The sequence below is a fragment of the Dasypus novemcinctus genome, chromosome 13 (assembly GCF_030445035.2).
Source record: "Dasypus novemcinctus isolate mDasNov1 chromosome 13, mDasNov1.1.hap2, whole genome shotgun sequence".
NCBI classification, from domain to species: Eukaryota; Metazoa; Chordata; class Mammalia; order Cingulata; family Dasypodidae; genus Dasypus; species Dasypus novemcinctus.
This window is the reverse complement of record NC_080685.1, coordinates 17,772,856-17,794,926: the sequence shown is the minus strand read 5'-3', so window position 1 is coordinate 17,794,926 and position 22,071 is coordinate 17,772,856. Positions and strand designations below refer to the sequence as shown.

General features: G+C 39.3%; 1 protein-coding gene across 7 annotated transcripts in view; it reads right to left on the bottom strand.

The window, feature by feature from the left end:
* The window catches only part of SIPA1L2 (signal induced proliferation associated 1 like 2), a 245,073-nt gene that overhangs the window by 28,183 nt on the left and 194,819 nt on the right, over positions 1-22,071 (bottom strand). For 5 of the 7 annotated variants that reach the window (XM_058309532.2, XM_071207373.1, XM_058309533.2 and 2 more), the window contains 7 exons: positions 20,537-20,794; positions 18,680-18,763; positions 17,012-17,112; positions 16,213-16,316; positions 14,094-14,482; positions 6,606-6,830; positions 810-963 (listed from right to left, as the gene is read on the bottom strand). In XM_058309532.2, coding sequence (XP_058165515.1) covers positions 810-963; positions 6,606-6,830; positions 14,094-14,482; positions 16,213-16,316; positions 17,012-17,112; positions 18,680-18,763; positions 20,537-20,794 — 1,315 coding nt within the window. Of the gene's footprint in view, positions 1-809; positions 964-6,605; positions 6,831-14,093; positions 14,483-16,212; positions 16,317-17,011; positions 17,113-18,679; positions 18,833-20,536; positions 20,795-22,071 lie in introns of all 7 variants that reach the window. The other 2 variants (XM_058309530.1, XM_004467074.5) reach the window with 1 other exon arrangement.

Here is a 22,071-nt window from a genome sequence, read left to right as displayed (position 1 = left end):
ATTGCAAGGAGAATGAGCTTTAAATGATCTAAAGTTCCTTTTAATCCTTGCTGTTACTTAACCAAATGGTTTAAGACAATGTAATAGTGATGAAACTAAATAAGCAATCTGACATTATCAAGTGAATGTAGAAGGTACACTATTGAATGTGGGGCTGGCTTATAAGATTAACACATGGTCTTCACTTGTGATCTCTTCTTATTTTCATATAGCAGAGTCCAAGTTTATCACTACGTATAGAACCCAGAAGGGAGTATCACATTTAATTTCAGTCCATTTCTGGAAGAGGATTAAGGCAGTGTGTAGCACACACAGGCTAGAGTTCTGGATCAAAAATCAAGTTGGCCTGAACTGAAGTGTTAGTGCAGGAAACTCAGAATATTAACAGCTACTACTACTATTGACCACCCTTTATGTTCAGGTACTGTCCCTAGTTCTTCTACAGGTTATTTATCTTCACTAAAATCTGAAATATAGTTATTATTATCTCTGTATTTCAGATGGGGACACTAAGGCTGAGGGGTAAAATAACTTGCATAGTCAAAGCTAATAAATGTTGGAGCCTAGGTTTGAGGCAAGGTCCGTCTAATTTTAAAGCTCTTTCCATGATGCCAGGCTGCCCTTTATAACCTCTCCCAGGCTCACTTCATTTATAAAATAAAATATATAAACAATCAGCCATGCCAACGGCACGGACTTAAGGATCAAGAGACATAATGCACATGAAAGTATTCTGGAAACTCTAAAGATTTGATTAGGCTTTTAAAAAAGTGTTTCTGCTAACTTCAATGCCCACAAAAGTTGCTAACCTTTCTTCTTCCCTCCTCCACTAAGGGGCTGTCAGGAAGCATCAATTTCAAAAAATCTTCTTTTGAAAGAACATGTGGAGTATCTGAAACAGCATCTCCGACCACCGTCTGATGCTGGCCTGCTGTGGACATGGTATCCAGTTCACTATACAGTCTGTTGAAATAAATCAGAAATGCAGTTAAGAAGTTTGGTTAACCTATTAAGTGCCCACACCATTATGAATTAAGATCCGGTAACCAGTTTCAGCGACCACATAAACAAACATACAATTTTTAATTATTAAGTCAGTTCACTCTTGCTGCATTTACTCTAATTCCCTATGGCATTTTATATTTGCAAAATTGAGTTCAAATGCAGTGTTAGATTTCTGAATAATTCAGAATCAAACTGGATCCCCAAAGCCCAGAATAAGATAAAAATAGAGCCAACTTTAAAAATAATGCTGTTTTCCTAATCTATGTCAAAAAACACAGTTTCAATATTTCATCAGAGATTATATTATGTCTTTCAACTCTTGTGCTTCTAAGACGCTTGAGAGTCTTTCTCTCAGGGCCAGAAAACCAGACCCTACAGCTCACCCTGGCAACAGAGAGAAAGTCACCCGAGGGAACATGGAGTTTAAAAGTAATCAATTCAGGCGTGTGCCAAGCATGTTTTATTATCAGCAATTTCACAAAGCTGTTTGGATAAATAAAGCAGCTGTCTCCCTTAATTATCAGTATATAAAAATGTATTTATGGACAACAAAAGACTGTCAAGCTGAATTACTATTTTCAGCTCTTTTCCATGGAGAAAACTGGGGAGTCATTTTAAAAATGTTTACTAAGAAAATGCAATCTGAGCAACCAAACATTCCTAAAGACACACTGAGTAATCAGTGGCTGATTGTTAAAGGAGGTATATGCTCTTTGCCACACGACACTGAAAAGTAACATTCTAGGCGTCTAGGTCCCCAGGAGCAAACTATAGAAGGTGACCTCTTCTCATCATGCCACTGACATGACTTGGGAAATTGTTAGAGTAGGAAACTTACACAGACATGCTCCAAATCAGAAATGCTTTATCAGGTGGCAGATTCGGCCCAGTGGTTAGGGCATCCGTTTACTACATGGGAGGTCTGCGGTTCAAACCCCGGGCCTCCCTGACCCGTGTGGAGCTGGCCCATGCGCAGTGCTGATGCGCACAAGGAGTGTCCTGCCACGCAGGGGTGTCCCCTGCATAGGGGAGCCCCACGCGCAAGGAGTGTGCCCCGTAAGGAGAGCCGCCCAGCACGAAAGAAAGTGCAGTCTGCCCAGGAATGGTGCCACACACATGGAGAGCTGACACAACAAGATGATGCAACAAAAAGAAACATAGATTCCCGTGTCACTGTGTCACTGACAACAGAAGCAGACAAAGAAGACGACATAGCAAACAGACACAGAGAACAGACAACCGGGGTGGGGGGGGGAGGGAAGAGAAATAAATAAACAAATCTTTAAAAAAAAATGCTTTATCAGAAAGTCTCTATTACTTTTGCTTTGTTTCCAGGGTAGGGCAAGTCTGCTTGTACTTCTCAGTTCTCTGCCAACACTGACAGCATGAACAAACATAGACTGATAGATTAAGCTTTTAAAACCTTTTTAAAAATTTCAAAGATTTGGATAGCTTTCAGGATGGCATTAAGTTAAAATGGTAACTACAAGAACACACATTCCTCAAGGGCCTCTCCAAAATAGGACATTAGTGGGTAGCAGATGTAGCTCAAATGGTTGAGCGCCTCCTTCCCATGTATGAGGTCTTGGGTTGGATTTCTGGTACAGCAAAAACAAAAACACAAACACAAACACAAAAACAACATTAGGACAACTAAAATGTAATTTTTTTAAAAGGGGCATCCAAGAAGTGTGCAACTTTTGATCCTGCATCATGGAGTTTGGGGGAGGAACTCAAAAACTCTAGGCCCTATTTGCTTTGGGAAAGAGATGAGAAAATAACATAAGCTCCATCAATAACTGCTCAGATAAAAATGAGTCTACCTATAATAATTATTAAAATGTGCTGCTCTAGTTTTCCTATGTGCTTGAATAAAATTGAGCCTTCTCTGCTATATTATTTTTTTAAAAAAACTGCCAATTGATGTGTCATAGATATGCCCTGACGGTCTACTTTGTGCCAGCCACTGCAACTTGAGAGGTCATGGTTTCCAGGAGGATCCCAGTTGTGTGTGTATTGTGTGTGTGTAGGAAGGGGTAGGACATACGGAGTGAGTGGGAAATGACAGGCAGCTATGGTGCTGGTGGAAGTGCTGGGATAGCGTGTGCCAGGGCTGTAGGGAAGGCCTCACCTAGATGGTGCTGGCCAGGCTCCTAAACTCAAGGAGGGCGTTGAGGCAGAGGGAACGGCATGAATGGAGGCCTGAGACAGCACTGTTCATTTCAGGCAGCAACAGTGGAGCTTTAGGGGTCAGGGTGAAGAAACAGGTATGGGCCAAATCATGAAGGACTGTGCATGCCAGGCCAGCGCATTTGGCTCCTGTCCTGAAGATACTAGCTTACAGAGAAACAGGCTTTGAATATTAGAAGAAAAATAACATTCTGGATACAAAGTGGAAAGTAGATGGAGGGGCCGGATTGGAGGTGGGAGACCATCATAGGGGCTAGAGCAACAGCCTGGGGCAGAGAAGGTGAGGACCTAGGAGGGTGGAGTACAAGCTGAGGAGATGGGGAGAGGTGACTGATCAAGGATCAGGAGGACTGGGGGAGCAGTGTGAGATGGCAGCGAGGAGTCTTGGGGGAGCAGTATGAGATGGCAGCGAGGAGTCTTGACTAGATTCTGAGTTACTGACTTGGTGACCAATTAGACAGTAAAACTAATTAAACGAAAAATACTGAGGAAGTAGTTGATTTCAAGAGGGTACAGAAGAGTTTCTCAAAACATTTAAACAAAAACTAGGAGAAATACAACTAAAAACTGGCATTATTCCCTTATAGTCACTGACAACTTAATATAGGAGGAAACACGTCTGTGAAGTACTTATGGCAATGAATCATCTCTGTGTTTTCTCTCCCACCTCATTCTGATGATCCGGAAAACAGGGACTGGACTTTTTGGTTCTGTCTCTCTAATGTCTACTATGCATGTCAACATAAATATTCAAGGGTGGCTGAAAAAAATCAATCAATGAACAGTTCTTGTGAGCTACATTTTAAAATAGAATATTAGTAATAAAACGAAAACAATCAGCAAGGCTTCTACAGTATTATTTTAAAGAAATGAGTGACCATTTCAGAGCTATGTTAAACTTCTTGAGGGAAGAACTGGTTTTATATTTTGTGCATAATGAGACATTAAGATTCCCTAATTGTAAGTGGGATATACATCCTAAACATGATCTTTTTCTAAGCATTATATTTCAGTGATATGGTCAAAACGTTGTTTGAACAAAATTTAAATTTAGTTAGTACAGTCTTGTATGATTGCAGTAGCTATATATTCATTACTTCCAAGTTAAATAGACTATTTCTGGTTTTCAGCAATACTTTACTTTGCTGTATAAGACTGGGGATGCTTGTTACACATGATGTGATGAGTATGGCGAAGTGAGAAATACCCTGAACTGAGAGCTGTGTTTGAATCTCAGCAGTAAGTAGGACTGGCCAAGGGAAAACAACTGGTCTGAACCCAACAGCTGCTCTGCAGAATGAGGAGGTAGGCATGAAAAAGTTCGAAGGTCCCTTCACTCTGATGAGTGTCTGAGATGACGTGTGGGACCCTGTGCTGAGGTCTGTTTTTTTTTTTCTTTTCTTTTTAAATAGGTACATAGACTCTCTTATTTAATAGCAGTTAAAAGAGGAAAATATGCAGGTAGAATAAACATGCTCTTTCCACTAATCATGTAGTCCATTTGCATCAGTGGCTTTACTAGCGAATTTTAAAAAAGTTCCCTTTAGAGTTAAAAATGGACTTTCCTATATTTCCTCCATATATGTACAATTATTTGTGCAAAATAAACAGGCTGTTTTCCAACATATTAAAGAAAAATAATTGTGAACACAGGCAAAACAAAATAAAACCAAAAAGAGTAAGCGTGAGAGAGACAATTAAAGCAGCCAGGAGCTGAGTCCTGGGACAAGGGAGCAAGGTTGGGGATTTCTGCAGCAGGCTCCAAGGAATGTGCTCCTTATGGGGAAGTTCATGGCCAATGCCAGTCTTGGGAATAAGAGTCTAGGATTCACTGAGAAAGTAGTGTCAAGTATACTGGGAAGCTAGGCTAACGTTGAGGCCTAGGGACTGTTAGGCTTGCGATGCAATGGAAACACTGGTGAGCACTTCCTGGAAACTGTCCATTCCTTTTGCCAACAGGGACTCTCTACTAGTTCTAACTTCTAGGTTCTGTTTTTTTTCCCCTCAACAGCTTCATTTACAGTCTGCTCAAAGATATCTCAATGGCAGTGTCTCCAAGAGAAACATGCTCCATTTTGGGATTCACTTCTGGCATGAGCACATATCGCTACCCAGAAACTCCACCCCCTTTCTCACAGTATTTGTCTTTGCCTCTCTCCTCCTTAAAGTCACTGTCATCAAACTTGAGTGGAAAAACGCTTAAACTTTGGGTCCTCACACTTTTCTGACTTTCAAAGAGAGCCCTTCTCCTTAACATAGTGCTTATACCTTTATACAAAATTATCCTAGAGAAATTTAATAGAAGTCAAAAGACTTGGAACGAATTTCTGTGATGCCCTAGGAAATTCTCAGAAGATTATTAGATAAAAACATCATTATATCATTATAACATTTGCATGTACAGTAAAAAGGTACAGTTATAATTATAAAATTCCTTCCAAGATAACTCTTTTATAATTACTAACATGACTTTTTTTTTTTAAACTAAAAGATTCTATGCTCAATATTTCAGCACTAAAATGATATTTAACTTAAAAGGCAAAGTCATTTAAGTCATGGGACCATTTTTTAAAAGTGAAAAGTGTTACTAGTTTACTGACCAAGCTAAAAATCTAGAAGAGTTCTCCAAAGAGCCATCACAACTCCTCATACACACATGCACACATGCCCCCCATACCTGATGGTACCACTGCATGCAGACACAGCCAAGCACACCACCGCACACGTACACCCAGGCACATGCACACACACACCCCATGCCTGATGGGAAGCAGGCACAGCTGAGCACAATGACCTCATGACTTGCTACACATGCTTTTTTAAGTATGTCGGTCAAAAAAAAAAATAAGCAAACCAACAGCTAAACAGTCTCAAGAAAGTGATTTTTTAAAAACTACTCTTTTCTTAGAGGCATCAGTAGAGTTTTTACAAATGTTATAAAATGGGTTATCTGTATTTTTTTCTCTTTTCTTTTTTTTCAGACAGATACAAAACATCCCTCCCTCCCTACTCCCACAAAACCCAACTGAAAGGGAAATCAAGGTCATATTAAATCTTTTTCATGATGTCATTTACTTACACAGCAACTTTAAGAAACAAACTCACTATATGAGAATTCAAACTGTCCTTGAACTTGTATATTTACAGACAATCCATACATACACAATTTGTAGTACATTACATGACTTTTTTATTGCAGGCAGCTTTTTGAGCATAAGAATAAAGAACAGAGATTCCTTTTAATTTTTTAAAACAAAGAAATAGAAAACTTAAGATAAAATGTAAATGTCAATATATATATAGAGTTTTAATATAAAAAGATGTCTCTTGATTCTTCTAAGTATGTTTCCCTTGGTAAAAAAAAATACATTTGCTTATTCATTCCTCCAAAACGTAACTTTGCACCTTACCCCTGACATTCGGTTACTTCAGGCTCCTCAGGTGGTGGGCTGCCTTCCGATTTCTTCCAGCCGATGACATATTTGCTCACTGCTCCCTGCCTGTGGTAGGACTTGGACATGGACCCAGAAACCTGTTGACTGCTATTGTGGGACACAATGTAGACTTTGGATGTATCCAGAGACCCACTGTTTTTGGAACAGTGACCTGAAGGGCTTCCTGAATGGTGTGAACCACTGAGGGAAAAAAAAACACAGACAAAAGCTTCAATGCAATCAGATTTCAGCAGTGCTGGCACACGGACAATTTCAGAGCCACAGTGGTTAGTCCTCTTCTTCTCTGAGTTAAATCAGGGCAGAATGAGGCACATGCAATCTTCTTTTCCCCTATGCACCTTGTCAGAATGTCTCATTTAAATAGTCTAAGTATGCACAAGTGCAAGTTGGATACTTGCCCCAGGAAGCATATTAAAAACATGGTCAGTGCAAATCTAATAGAAAAATGGGCATTTCAAAAAAGAGGAAACTTATATGGCAAAGACACATAAGAAAGAAATTCCAATGCCATGACAAATTCCCATTATATACTTATCAGACTGGTAAAAATGAAAACATTTGACAATACCCATGTTAGCAACAACCTGGAGGCAATGGGTACTCTCCTACTGTTGGCAGGAGCGTTAAGTGTGAAAAACCATTTATAGAATGTTGGGCATTATCTAATAAGGTGCATACCTGCATACCACGTGATACAGCAATTCCACTCTTAGGCACATATCCTGGATAAACACTTGCACTTGTGCAAGCAGAGATATGTAGAAATGCTGGCTAGCAGCACTGTTCTTAATAGCTCCACAGTGGTGGAAGCCCAAATCACCAGGAGTGGAAGGGACAGCCAATGAATGAATGAATGAATAAATACATATATAACAGAATATTCCATGAATGGAAAACAAAGGTGAATTGGTGAGTCTCACCAACACAATGTATAAAATGAATCAAGTCTTAAAGAACATGAAGAACAAGATTCTATTTCTTAAAAATAAAGGTCATGACAGGCAAAACCAAACCCTGCATTGTTCAGGAAGACATATACACATTTTCTACAAAGAAAAGCAAGGGAATGGTTACCACAAAAGTCAGGCCAGTGGCTACGTGTGGGGAGTAGAGAAGGGGTTGTGACTGGCAGGACTCAGAAAGCTTCCAGGCACCAGCAACGGTCCTTTCCGTAACCAGGTGGTAGGTACCTAGGCATTCACTGTACTACCATATGTTATAAGAACAACAAAATCAGACTTAAAGACAGAATTCCTAAAAATTTTAGGAAAAAATGAATAAGAAAAACAGATTAAGAACTATCTTATAAATGTGATACACTTAAAAAATGTTTAAATTGCAGTTCTAATGTAAGAGTATAAAAAGGCAGGCGAACTTCACTTTTCAGAAAACCTGACACTCAAGAGCACTGTGCGGGTTCTGGTGCCAGACTGCTGGGGTCCAATGCCAGCTCTGCCACTTATTGGTGTGAGACTCTGAGCAAGTTACTGATTCTCACTCATCTCATCTGAAAAGTGGGAATAATCTTGATATCTACCACAGAGGGTTGTTCTGAAGATTTTAAGAGTTAATATTAGTAAAGTACTTATAACAGTGCCTGGCACAGGAAAAGTATTACATGGAGGTAATTAAATTTTTAAAGTGAGGCCAGGAGGGATTACTCACAAGCAGGGTTCCCTGCTACTCCAAAGTGTTTGCCACTGGGTTCCTCAGGTAGCAAGCCTCTCTGGCACACTGAAATATAAATTTATTCTGAAACCTCTGGCTAGTACAAATCTTTTCTGAAAGTCTGTGTATGTAGCAAGTATCAGACAAAGGAGGAAGTAAAAAAGTCTGAAATTAAGAATGATATTAAAATAGACTTCTTATAGAGATATAAAAGGATAATAATGAACCAAAATAAATGGATCCACCCTTGGGCCTTCCTATGTTGGAGACATTGTGGTATTTAAGAAATTAGAAGACAATGCCACAGTTCATCCACTTCTAGGAAGTAACTTAGAAACTAGCAGGTCTCGCCCCTCCTGAGCAAAAGTCTCTAGGCCCTAACAGTGATCGTCCTTGGGGAACCATGATGCTCTCCTCCCATCCCAACTATGTCTACACAGGTAAGATACCAGCTTGGTGGATTAAGAAAGCAAAGGACCAAAGTGATGTAAGCAATAAGCTACGAATAAACCAGGCACCAAAAAAAGCGAGCTAATTAACTCTTTCCATTTACTGGAGCGCTATCAGTTAATAAACTCCTAATATAAAAACCCCAAGTTCTGATAATGTGTTCCAAAGGTCTATTTATTTTTCAAGCTTCTTACTTTGAATAATTTCAGATGTAAAGAAAAGGTACAAGAATAATAGAACGTGCGTGCTCATACCCTTCATCTAGATTCACTAATTTTTAATATTTTATATATTAACCAATATCTAATACACAGTCCACATTCTAATTCCTCAATTGTCCCAATAATGCTTAGAGCTTTTGTTTCTGCCATTCAGAATCCAATTAAGGATTGTGCACTGCGTTTAGTTACCATGTGCATCGTGTATTTTAAAAACTTTGATAATCCCTGAGGGATTTTATAATTAGATTTAAATGATACATATTCCTGTCAATGTTATCATGTAGTCAAAAAATATTATCTGGCACTGATAAAAGCCCTTAGGAAGGCAACCCCCTAAATAACATTCTAACTTTTTAAAATCTTTTAATCAATAAAAAAATGTCTGGGGTACTGAAAGTCATGCTATTTTAATATGCTGCATCTTAGTAGATTACTCATATCCTCCCTCCCGATATTACCAAATTCGACATTTGTAATAATGTATAGTGAATAATAACACAATCACAAACCCTATGACTTTCCCATTTGTTTTGTAAAAGATATATTTTCTAATTTAGTATTGATTAAAGATATCTTTTCTAGGGGGTGAGTGTTCATCTTGTCATAGTGTGCTGAATTAGTGGGTAGAGACCCACATAATGAGTGGGAAGATGATGGACTCCCATCCTGGGGAGCCCTGCTATGTTCTCAATCAGAAGGGCAGGAGTCTCTCAAGAGCATGGGTAGTGCCTAATAGGGGAGGGCAGAGCTAGTATTGTCCCAAGGTAACTATGATTCTTGTTCTTCAAAAAGCAAGGCTTGGTGGTTGCTGTGGGTCCCAAGAGGAGGGGGATGGAGGAATAGAATAGATGGAACATGGGACATTTTGGGGCAATGGAATTGTTCTACATAAACTTGCAATGATGGCCATGTTACATTTTGTCATGCCATAATACATGCCATAAATACAGGTCATGTTAAATTTTGTCAAAATTTATAAAAGTGGATGGTCCAAAATGTAAACCATAATATAAATCTTTGACCATGGTTAGTAGCAATGTTTTAGTATTTGTACAGTAATTGTAACAAATGTACCATCCATATGCAAAATGTTATTAATAGGGGAAAGAGGGAAAGGGAGAGGATGTTGGGTATACAGGAATCCCCTATATTCTGTTATGTGACTTTTCTGTAACCTAAAGCTTCTTTGAAGACTAAATGAAAAAAGTAAGACACTGGGGGAATAAATGGAAGAAAATGTCACAGTACACACAAGACAACAGATCTTACAGTGATGAAAGACATAATGTAAAAAAAATATTTTTTAATTTAAAAGATAATTTTAAAAACATTTTAAAACATTTGTATTTTATTTATTTTTAAAACTCATTATTATTTTATTCTTATTAATTATATTTGGTTATTTTGTTGGCTTCATTTTTTAAGAAGTTTTGGATCACAGAAGAATTGCCAACAGTAATATATTTTAAAGTTAAATCTAAGAGCAAACATACTTTATTCCTCTGATGAGCAATAAAGCACAAATCTGTGTTCACTAGCAGCTTCTTTATTATAGAAGTTTTCTCTGAAGCTGGTAAATATTTTAGAATGTTGGCAATAAACTTTTCAAAAATCACTTTTCTTCTGCAAATAAGGTCTTATATTAGTTATGTTGCCAACTTTGTAACATTTGTATTAAGAGGAGGGTATGATGACAAGATTATAAACAGATAATCTCATGAGCAATTTACTTGGGGAATCCAGAACGTGGATTTTTGTTTTGTAGTAGATTTATTTCACTTTGTAAAATCTTGGTTAGGCTAATATGAATACTGCTTTTTATTCTGAATGCTTATTTAAATGCCTTGTCCGTGTAGGATGAAAAAAATATATATGCTTGTTGAATTACAAGAGCAGCAGGAGAAAGTAGGCTAGCTACGTATTTGTCCTGCTTAATGGAGGATTCCTGGAACTCCACCCAGGGGTGGCTTGTCTAGAGTTTAAATCGTCCTCACTCACTTTAGGACAATTCTGGAATTGTACTATACACAGCTCCATGCTTACTTCACTCCTGCTGGTCATCAGGCAGTGCACATGTGTGCTGGGGCTGGACAGGGGATAGTAGTGGGAATAAGAAACCACAATCAGAAAGATTCAGAGCAGACGACATTGACCCGGGCTCCCGTGCTGTGATCTGGGAACAGGTGACCCCCCTGTGCACATTCTTCCTGCTTCTCTAGGGAACCCGGGCCCTGGTTGATTAACTCCATCAATAAACATTGATGGAGCACTCTTCTTTTTCTTCCTTCCTTCATTCAGCAAACTTCCAGGTGGCAAAGCACTGCACTAAATGCCAGGGATACTGAAGGTAGCAAGACAGGCAAAGTCCCTATCAGCCTCAAAACACGGACCCACTAGTGTGGGAAGTTTAGTGAGCTTTCACTCCCGTGGGGCAAGACACACGAGAAACACATGCAAACGAATCTGGCTGGGGTAGGTGCTGTGAAGAAAACAAAACATGGGCAGGGGATACAGAGTGCCTTGGGGGCCAGACATGACTTCAGCTGGGGTGAAGTGCTGGTGTCAGCCCCTAGGACAGCTTATTCCGTTCTTTGCTCCTTGAGCTATGACCACGTCACAACCTAGGCCCAGGAGGCCTTGGCTGCAACTGGACTGGCCTACTAGCCTGCACTGGATTGAAACAGAAGAGCAAAGCGTGGGGCTAACGCACACTGGCGGCACGCCCACGCCTCCCCCATCTGGCTTTGGCATTTCAGAGTTTACAGAATCTCAGGATGATTTGAGAAGTCAGTCCCTTGTGCTCAAATCAGCAAACAATCTTTTATTGCAACGCACAGAAAACCACGAAAAATTTTAAATCTTATTTCCTGTAGTGCTTCTGTACAGGTCAGGGGGCAGAAAGAAGGCAGTATTAAAAAGATATAATTTAATGACTGAATTTCATACTGAGCAAACACCCTCAATGCAAGCTAGAAAATAGCTTCAAAGTCATCATAACTATGAATTAGAAGTCAAAGACAGCCACATGTAAAGGATTCCACTCAAGCAACCTATATCATTTTCCGCAATGTCTGTGTACATATTCCTTTAAGTAGTGGAAAAAATAAAATCAATCAAAAATTCAATCAGCAATTTTATATATTTTCTAATAGTCTACCCATTACATTAATGAATGGTTAAGACACTTAAGAAAATCGACTCCAAATGCCCATGAATATTCCTACTTATATTTATAAATAAGCATGCTCTGAGAGCAAAGTTTCTACAGAAGTTTTACTTAATAGTAATACAGCATTCTACTTGTAATGTAATTATATCTGTTCAACAAGGTATCATGAAGTCACCTGTTTTACAAAACTTCAAAACTTGAAATGAGATATTAGAAGGTTATAAAATTCCAGGATGATTTTTCAGCTTTCCGGTAATGAAAGTTATGGATCATCTTTAAATCTTATTTTATTATTAAACTTATTTTAAGTCAAATTATTCAATAGCACTGGTAAAAAAGTTGCAGGAATTCCTACTTTGGAAATAATTTCCCTATCTTACAATTCCTCTGCTCTGCTGACAGAAGGCCGATTATGTGGTGGACATTAAGGATTTCTGCCTTCTAGCATCCTCTTCCCCTTCTCCTGGTAAAACAGTACCCTGATTTTTTGGTGGGACTGACCCCCAGCTCCAGCACAGTGCTCTCAAATTGCCTCAGGCATTGCCACTCTCAACAACAGTGATTAAAACGAGATGTGAGAAGATAGTTAGCCAGGGCTTCTGAGCAGGTGGGAAACCTGTCTCTTCTGCAGAAACAAGAGCCACACTTACTTCCTGTGGACAGAGGAACAGGAACATGGGAGACCTGTGGGTGACAGCCATGTAACCAAGAGGGGAATGCCGGGATTTTGGGGACTATCATGTGGAGCCTGAGGATGAGAGAACCTAGCCTTTGGTGATATCATCTGAGCAGGAGCAAGCCTCACCTTGATGGTTCTGGATTTTTCAATTACATGAACCAAAATAAGACTTTTGTTATTTGAACCAATTAGCTTTGAGTTTTAACTGTGGCTATGTGAAGAAGAGGGGGCACTCTAAGTGTAGGACTGGCCTTAGAGATGAAAGGGGGAGATTTGGGGAATATAGAAAAGCCTGTTGCTGTGTTCTCAATGAGCCAGGCGTAAAGCACATCATTTGGAGAAATGCTCCTGTTACAGCACTAGGTGCCTAAAAGAATATTCCCATTATTCATTGAGTTACTTTGTTCTAGCATTTAGAAGAGTTCTGAGGAAAAGTCAGATAGAAACTCAGAGCTGAATTAGGGAAGTGCTAGGTAACAAGAAGGAAAATGGTAATGCAGCAATAGTTACATTCTGTTCACAGCCAAACCCAAACTAATGCATTTCTGTGTCTGATCTTTATGTGAAATTGAGGGCAGGAATCACAAATTATGAGTTTTAAAACCATTATATAGACATATGTCAACTATAAGTTAAAAACTGCTCTGGACCATGCAGAACACAATTTCTTTAATTTAGCTAGTCTTTATTTTTAAAAAATCCAACTGCCAATCTGAATATGCTTTTATTGTTACACAGAAGAGCTCAAGTGTCCTGTCATAATGGTGCCTTAAGAACAGAAAAGAACTGAGCATGTTTTTTATTGTTGGGAGCTTCACACACATTCAATACAAATATAATCTCTAATTACTTTTCAATATAATCTGAACATTATCTAGCTTGCCACCTCTCCTTCTACAACAGATGGAATTAGGAGAGGAGACTATCTTTACAGATAAATGGCTTGACTAGAGCAATCCATCTCTTTTCACTCAAATTATTAAAGAAGAAAAAGGAAGAAAAAGTAACAAACAAGTGAATTCATTAACATGCAAACTTTCACAATCAGATTTTGGAACCAAGCACTTCATCTGAGGCCTGACAGCTTGGCCAACAGGTGCTAAACAATCCCCTGCTTTCATACTGCTCATATTTCAGGCTGCACTTAAGACCTTAACTCAGCTAGGACTTTAATATGCCCCTTCCCCAAAGGTTGCAGGCAGCTGAGCCCAGCGCTACATAAACAGGTGCTGGGCGGCAGTGCAGTGAAGGCCTACCTGGAATGAGAAGAGATTTCACTGAGGTCGCCCATGCTGCCTTCAGCAGTATTACTGACAGAAATGGCGGATGCGTAGCTGTGAACAGCATACATTTTCGCTTGCTCGTCATCAGGTCCTGAGATGTCAGCAGGACCAGCCCACTGCTCTGCCCGGCTGTGGATCATGGACCTGCTGCCCGTCAGGTGCATCGGGCCAAGGATTGAAGTGGCCATGCAAGGGGTGGTATCGATGCCACTGTCAGTGGAGGCCCCTTTAATATAGGTTAATCCCAGCAACTCCGGGTCCATGAGGTCTCCAGATCCAAAGTGCTTGTCATCACTGTTGCTGGATGTGTTACTGGAGAGTGTGTTGCTGCTGGAGTGGCTTGAGCAGCTTTTATCTCCAATCTTGAGAAGACAGAGAAAAATAAACCTTCAAATAAATCCCATACTTTGCTTCTTTATAAAGGCTATTATTCTCATTCTCACTCATGAAACTGCAAACCCAGATGATCTCATCTAGACACATATAACTCACTCTTCAAGGTGAGGCGTGAGAGCATTTATTTAAAAATACATATTCTTGTTTCATACAAAAATCCATGATTCATATTTCCTCTCACAATTTATCTTCAGTTAAATGGGTCTCTTTTCTTTTAACGTCTTTGTTCAATTATCTGCAAGGTGTACTAACAAGAAGAGTACTCAAAAAATGTTAGGTAAACTGGGAGACCACATGGCTAATCAATAAAAAGAGAAGTCTTTAATCAAGAAAATCCTTCCATGAGTAATTATGGTGTTTGCCCTGAGTTTGGGTCACAAGACCTGGGCTTGAGTCACAGTAGAACTTGGCTCCTCCTCCCTGTGCTTACATGATTACTGCGTAGACCAACTGAGACAGTACATGTGAAAGTACTTTGCAGCTGCAAAGCACAATAAAACACAAGCTACCTCTCTGAGAGAGTCCAAATTGAATTATGCCCCAAGTGTTAAAAAGATAGGACCCTCTCTCTTTAGAGTAAATCGGTCTGAAGATGAGTTAGTGCTTGTGGTCCTTAGAAGAAAAGCAAATAGAACAGAATGCATGTTCTAGTCTGTTCAATGTGTTCATGTAGACATGGCCCCTCTTTACAGCCTCAGAAAACCAGCAAAACCTAAAGCAATTAAGCAAAGGCTATGGAATAATGAAAACAAGTCATGCCTCTGGTCTATTTTAAAGTGGTTTGGGCTTTTCTTCTTTTATTCCATCCTATAGGATCCTTAAACAAATTCTCTTGACCTTTTTATCACACATCAGTATTCTCATATCTATCCCCTACCCCCACATCCCTTTTGCTCCTTAAACCATTGTTAGAGATTTGCAGGTGGGATTTAATATGAAACTGTAAAGCTGATTCAAGAAGAGATACAGGTCACAGCTAAGTGAAAAAAATGAAGCATCTATGTTCACTAGCAGGCAACTGGACAGCTCTCCAAAGCCACATTAAGGAAGGTAAGAGAAACCATTCAAATCAGGGGTTTATATAATTTCCTTCTCTGTAAAATTTTAAAAACAAGCTACTTTAATATACTGGCAATGTATAGCAACAATCAAAAATTCACATATCCATGTTTAACTGAAAGTTTTGTTTCATCTATAAGATACACCTACTTGGGTTGTTGTGAGAAATAAATGAGACAAAATATGCAAATGACTGATAATGAACTTGCCAGGCATTGTTCTAATACATGTCAGCTGCTTCAATTATTTTGAATAGTCTATGACTGCACATTCAATGAATACCTACAGGCAGATTATGTCTGACCACACACAACACTTCACAGTTCCCTCTTCTGTATTATGCTCTTAAGTGGATAAATGGTTAATAGATTAAAAAATGAACATTGATTTAGTAATTACACCACTGGATATCAGGGGTCAAAAGGCTGAGACATAATCTTGCCTTCCCAAAAATTCGCTATGTGATTTTTCTTTGAGGTTCTTTATAGGTCAGGGCAAAACAGTCCGTAACTATTACATTTTAGCTTTAAGAGACCTGTGAGGTAAATGACATTATTGTGAGAATCCCTGGCAATAATACTACACTACTGATGTAATCTTGCTAAATAAGCAATTTATTCATGATCAAAAGACTTACATGAGAAAGCTTATTGGGGGAATCTTTGCAACTTCCATCTTTCTGCAGGGCTCTTTCTTTATAGGAACTCAGGACTTTGGAAGGTGGACCATGCCATTTGGTTTCTGTCACATACAGAAAGAGAGTTAAATGTCTAATTTCCAATGTTAGTGAAAGAGTTAATAAACACAGGAACCAAACAATTCATTTGGTAAACATGACTGGGATTGTGCTTCTAGGACTTTCTGGTCTTACCAAAAGATACACCATAGAAGCAAACAGATTGACAACAATGTAAAATAAAATTAGTGCTCCATTTGCCCAGGCACCACAACCATAACAACCATGATCACATCATCCCCTACTATACAGGGGACACAGTTTATGCAGCATGCTGTGCATAGGTACTCTCTAAACAAATGTTCAATGAAGTGATGGATGAATAAATAAATAAAAGATGGGAGGGATGGATGTGGCTTAAGCTGTTGAGTGTCTGCTTCCCACATGGGAGGTCCCAGGTTTGGTTCCTGGTGCTTCCCAAAAACAAACAAAAAAACAAGCAACAAGCAAACAATAAAAAAACTAACTCAGGAAATGATGTGGTTTAGTGGTTGAGTGCTGGCTTCCATATATGAAGTCCTGAGTTCAATCCCCAGCCCCAGTATCTCAAAAAAATAAATAAATAAAAATAAAATAAGATAAAATAAACTGGGAAAAGGGAGAAGAAAGGATGTAGCAAGGAAGAAGAGAAGGAAGTGGGGAGGGAACGGGTGTAGAAGGAAGGAAATATTGGATTTCTACTTGTGGGATTTCTCATTACCAGGGTGCCTACTTCCTTCCATGATTTCCTCCCGCTCCCTTGTTCCATCACATTCCAGAGGACCTGAGCCCTGGTGGTCAAGCAGCAGAGGAGACTGACACCTGCAAAGAAACACAAAGCTCAATCTCTTCTTTTCTCACCATATCATCCCCCCAGCACACCCATGCTGCTTTTTAATTTTTTAAATCAGTAATATAAAAGACAACCCTAACTGGAAACTGTCTTCTGGCACATGGAAAGTTCAATATGTGCTGGCCCAAGCCTGGAAGAGAAGCTAAATGACCCTGGAATTAGGGGCTTGAGTTTCACCAAAGGGTCAATAAAGACACTTGGATGGCAGCCACTTACAGATGAAGAAGTGCTGCTGACTCTATGAGGTTAAAGGATTTGTCCAAAGTCAGACAATTTGTCCCCAACATGCTAAGGCTGAGCTCATTGTTTTTTCTCTTGTCCCTAGTATACATGGCATTGATATTTCTTTTGTAAAAAATCTGACTGATTTAGACTGTGTCAAGGTGGGCTTTGTTTTATGAGAACCCAAAATATATACAAAAATGTAATCTTGCAGAATCAATTAATTGAAGAAATCTTATTTGTGATACAAAGTGATTTCTGGTTTAAAGAAAAAGCCAGAAAAGGTTTCTTGATTTACATTAGGGAAAAAAAAAACCCTCTGCTTCTAAAATACAACTTAATTTAGAAAAAAACATAACTTTGAAAAAAGTCATCTATTACATAAGGTAGAGGACACATGCAACTCAGACTACAAATAACTAATTCTAAACCCAAATCAGAAGAAAAGAAGATGCCAGGGAAAATTTCCCTCATCCATGTAAAATCAGTAACACCAAACTTCTCTTTTCACACTAAAATTCTTCCAATGTCTGACCAGGTCATTCTCTAGCCTAAATCATTCCCATCCATCTCTTCAAATCTGCTAGACTCTGTTGCAAAGCAATGCACCAAAACACTGCTGCTAGCAGCAATCACTACTCCTCAGAAAAGTATGACTGTGCAAGCACTTGCCCTTTTCTTTCCCTGAAATGCATTACTGTTTTCCCCGAGTTATTAGCATCAGTCAATTCAGCTGTCACTGTGTTCTCAAGGAGTCCCCTGGCTTTGCCTGAGCTGGCTCCTAGAAACGATGCAGATACTAGGGGATATAGTTCACAGCTAAATGTGTTTAGGCAACCTGCTGCTGCTTCTCAAAAAGGAGGCAAAAAAAGATGTCAGATGCTTCTGTTGCCATACACTGAAACTGCTTTCTCTGATTCTGAGTGGTGTCTCAGAGAAAAAGCATTTTCAAGGCAGGATGTGAATTTATTCCTCTTCAGCGATATAAAGGGAGGAGAAAATTCCCAAGGGCCACTATCCATGAAGTCCTTGAATCCTTAATTTTCACACTGTAACAAAGCCTTTTCTTTTTATTAAAAAAGAAAAGAGAAAAAAATTGACAGGCTCGGAACGCAGATGAAAGAGTGCTTCCTACAACATAGAAATGATGAATTTTCTAACCTGGACAAGTCATTTAATTAAAAGCATGCCTGGAATTTTCATATTTCCCCAACTGCCTTGTGTACAGTAGGCACACAGTAAATGCTTTTTTTAATAAATCATAGAAACATGTTACTCCTGGGGGATTAGCAGCGAGATAAAAAGGGCCAGTACCCATCGTATCCCACTTGCTGTCTCCAGGGGCCGCTCCCGCCGGGTCCCGGGTCACTGGAGGATGACTGGTTGCTGGGCGAACTTCTGTAATGTTGACTAGAATCATTAACAGTGCACTGAGGTATCTGTGGAGTTTCAACATCTTGACCTGGCCTGTTTTGTTTTACAAATAAATTCAATTTTACAATGACAAAGAAAAGGAAAACATACAAATTGCAATGTGAAACAGAAAAAGTCATGGAAAAAATAAACTATGAGTTGATAACATGAGCTATCAGGTGGTTTAAGGTTAGCAATTTATTAGAGGAAAGAGATGTGGGTAGGAATAAGCTTTCCATTTCTAAAGATTTAAACCTCAGATAATGATTCCAGTGAAATACGGAAGACTAGCAACACAATCCCTAAAAACACAGAATTATGTAAACATTTCTACTTCTTGCCATTTGATACTTAATACAAGTCCCATTTTTGTTCTATGCTTCAAACCTATGCAGAGAGAAACAACTAAATTTGGCAGAAAAAAATCATTTTCACATACCTTTTGAATGCAATTCTATTTGTGGTTTTTTTAGACATAGAAAAATGGGTAATATTCATGAGAACTTGCCAAATTTCCCTTTTGCTACTAGAATCCTCCTGATTTTATTCTTTAGTTTACTACATTCTATTTTTATGAGGAAGGCCCTAAAGACCCTTTTGCTGACCCTTGTGGCTTGCTGTGTGGTTGCCTCTTAAACCTGGGCTACCTCTGTATATTTCTTTGAATGTGGGAGGTTTTTAACTCAGTAGGCCTTTGAGTGAGAGCTACTGAACTTATAAATTAAATGTCAAATTAAAATGATACCATTTCCTGGATTCATTCTAGGAAAGAATAAATTGGAGGAACCAGAGGGAGACCACACATTTTAATCTTATAGATTAATTATGATTAATGCTTATGTAGGTTTACTATGTGTCAGGCATGGTTCTAAGCATTTTGCATGTATTACTTCATTTAATCCCCACAATGCTCTGATGAGGTGCTTATTATTAGAAGAGGAAATTGGAGGCTCAGAGGATGAGCAACTGGCCCAAAGTAACCACAAAGTACATCAAGTAAGTGGCAGAGCCATGATTTGAACCCAAGCACCCTGGCTCAGAGCGCATGCTACAGTACTCTATTGGACTAGAGCCTGACAATTAGTTCTAGAAAACTCATGGCATCTTCACGGCATGTAAGTTACATGAAGGCTAGAACTCCTCCATGACATATAAGCTATGGGAGAGGTAAAATCAACAGGAGTAGGAATTAACAACAAAGCACATTTACTTAATTTTGTTCACTTAAAATGACCCATAAAAATTCTCACTAGCCTCTAATGCTACTGGATTAAACTTTTAAACAAGGGAATTATTTCAATGAAAAAGTTAATGTTAAACTGAACCCCACATTGTTTAAAATAAGAAAAAAGTAAAGGAGAAGCAGGGCTAATGATCTTGGAGCCTCTGAAAGTAATACACTAAATTACGATTGTAGGCTTTAATCATTGATTGTTCAGGGGGCGGCATTTACATTCATCCCTATCTTTAGAGGCTCATGCCATTTAATTAACAAACTGACCAGGAGATTATGATTGGAGAGAGGAAAAACGGTTTCCCCTGGTGGGTACAGGGCTTTCCTTGGACTGGGACAGGGATGGACTCCAAGCAGCACTGAGCGTGGAGCCTGCATTGCTTTCTGCTAACTTGCTCAGAATAAGATTAAGATGAATCCAAATAAAAGCCCTTCCCTACAACTTCAAGTTCTGTAAAACCCAGAGTTTTACAAGAGCTGTCTTGAGGAAATGACAGCAATTCAGCAACAAGAAGCAGTCTTACCTTGTGCCATCCGGCAGCTTCCGGTCGAAGGAAGTGCTTCGGGGAATCACTGCCTGGGCCTGCTGGAGGAGCTGCTGGCACTGCAGCCGGTCGGGCGTGCCGGGGACTGGGGAGGCTCTGGAGAGGGGCTGCACGGCGGGTGTGGGCACTCGGTGCCACGTGGTGTTCCTCCTGAAGGGAGTTTTGTACTCACAGGGGGTGCCTTCACTGTCGAGTTTATATTCCACCATGGGGATCCGGCAGAGCTCTGAGCACCCTCTGTAAGGCCAAAAAGATGGTGAGAGGGAGGCACACAGCCGAGCCACTTGCATGGCTTTCCATGGCCGTCCCTTCACAGTGACTGTGAACCACATGGCCCTGTGTATGCTTCTGTTGGCTTCATGAACAAGACACACAGCAATCTGCCCAAAGGAGCATCTCACCCTCATCAAAATAATGTTCCCTGATGATTTGGCTCCACTTCTGCCAGCAATAACTGAGTTTGGGAATGAAAAAGACTATTTTTGCCGTTAGCCTGATTGCTGTGTGGTCTCATACATCATACAATGCAGTGAAATAAGTAAAGATACCTGCTGATATGGCTGTGCTGGTTATTAAAATGCTAAAACACCAGCCCCTCTATACTTTGTTTACCCACTCCCTCCACCTCCAAATAAGGAACTAAAGGATTAACACCTGACACAACAGAGGCTTCCAGGACTCTGCTGATTATAAATTATTTTAAATATACTTCTGGACATAATTAACACAGTAATTAGCAGTAATTAGCCCAGGGAAATTCAATGCCTTGCTCAAAGTGACTCAGTAAAACCAAGACTGAATTTCTGGTCTCCATTCTCCAAATTCTTGGTATGTACCTAAAGAGTAACAGGCTCTAGAAATAAGGTATCCAAACTAATGCCATTAACATTCAGGAATGGTGGAAGTGTTGGTTACTTTGTTTGTGGTGTCTGTTTCACACAGGTAAGAAAACTCATCAAACTGTATGCTTTTTTATGTGCAGTGCACTGTATATCAATTATACTGCAAGAAAGTTATGAAAAACAATCTTACTAAATAGGAAGACTTGATGCTTTATTTTTCAAGAAAGACTTCGGTTAAGTGTGGCATAACAAGCCCAACCAAATTAGTGATTAAAGAATTGGGCCGTGTCAGAAGCCCTCAAAAATTTACTTTGACTGGAGCATTTAAAATCCTGGGGAGTTGGAAGATAGCAGCTTCTAAATGGTTTTTTGGTCTGTGGTTCCTCATAACACAAATCTTGTATGAGATTTGCTTTCCTGAAAACTTCGTCTCCTCACTGCCATAAAGATAGACTTTATGGCATTTGCCTGGCATTTACTTTCTAGTCTGCCTCCCAAGATATTTCAGATGAAAATTAGCATCTGAATTGGGATATGCTATAGGTGTAAAATATATACTGGACTTTGAAGATTTAATACCAACAAATAAAAATAAAAAACTGATGTAAAATATCTAGTGCTCTTTAATATTGATAGTATGTCGAAATGATTTTTTGGTGATATTAGGTTAAA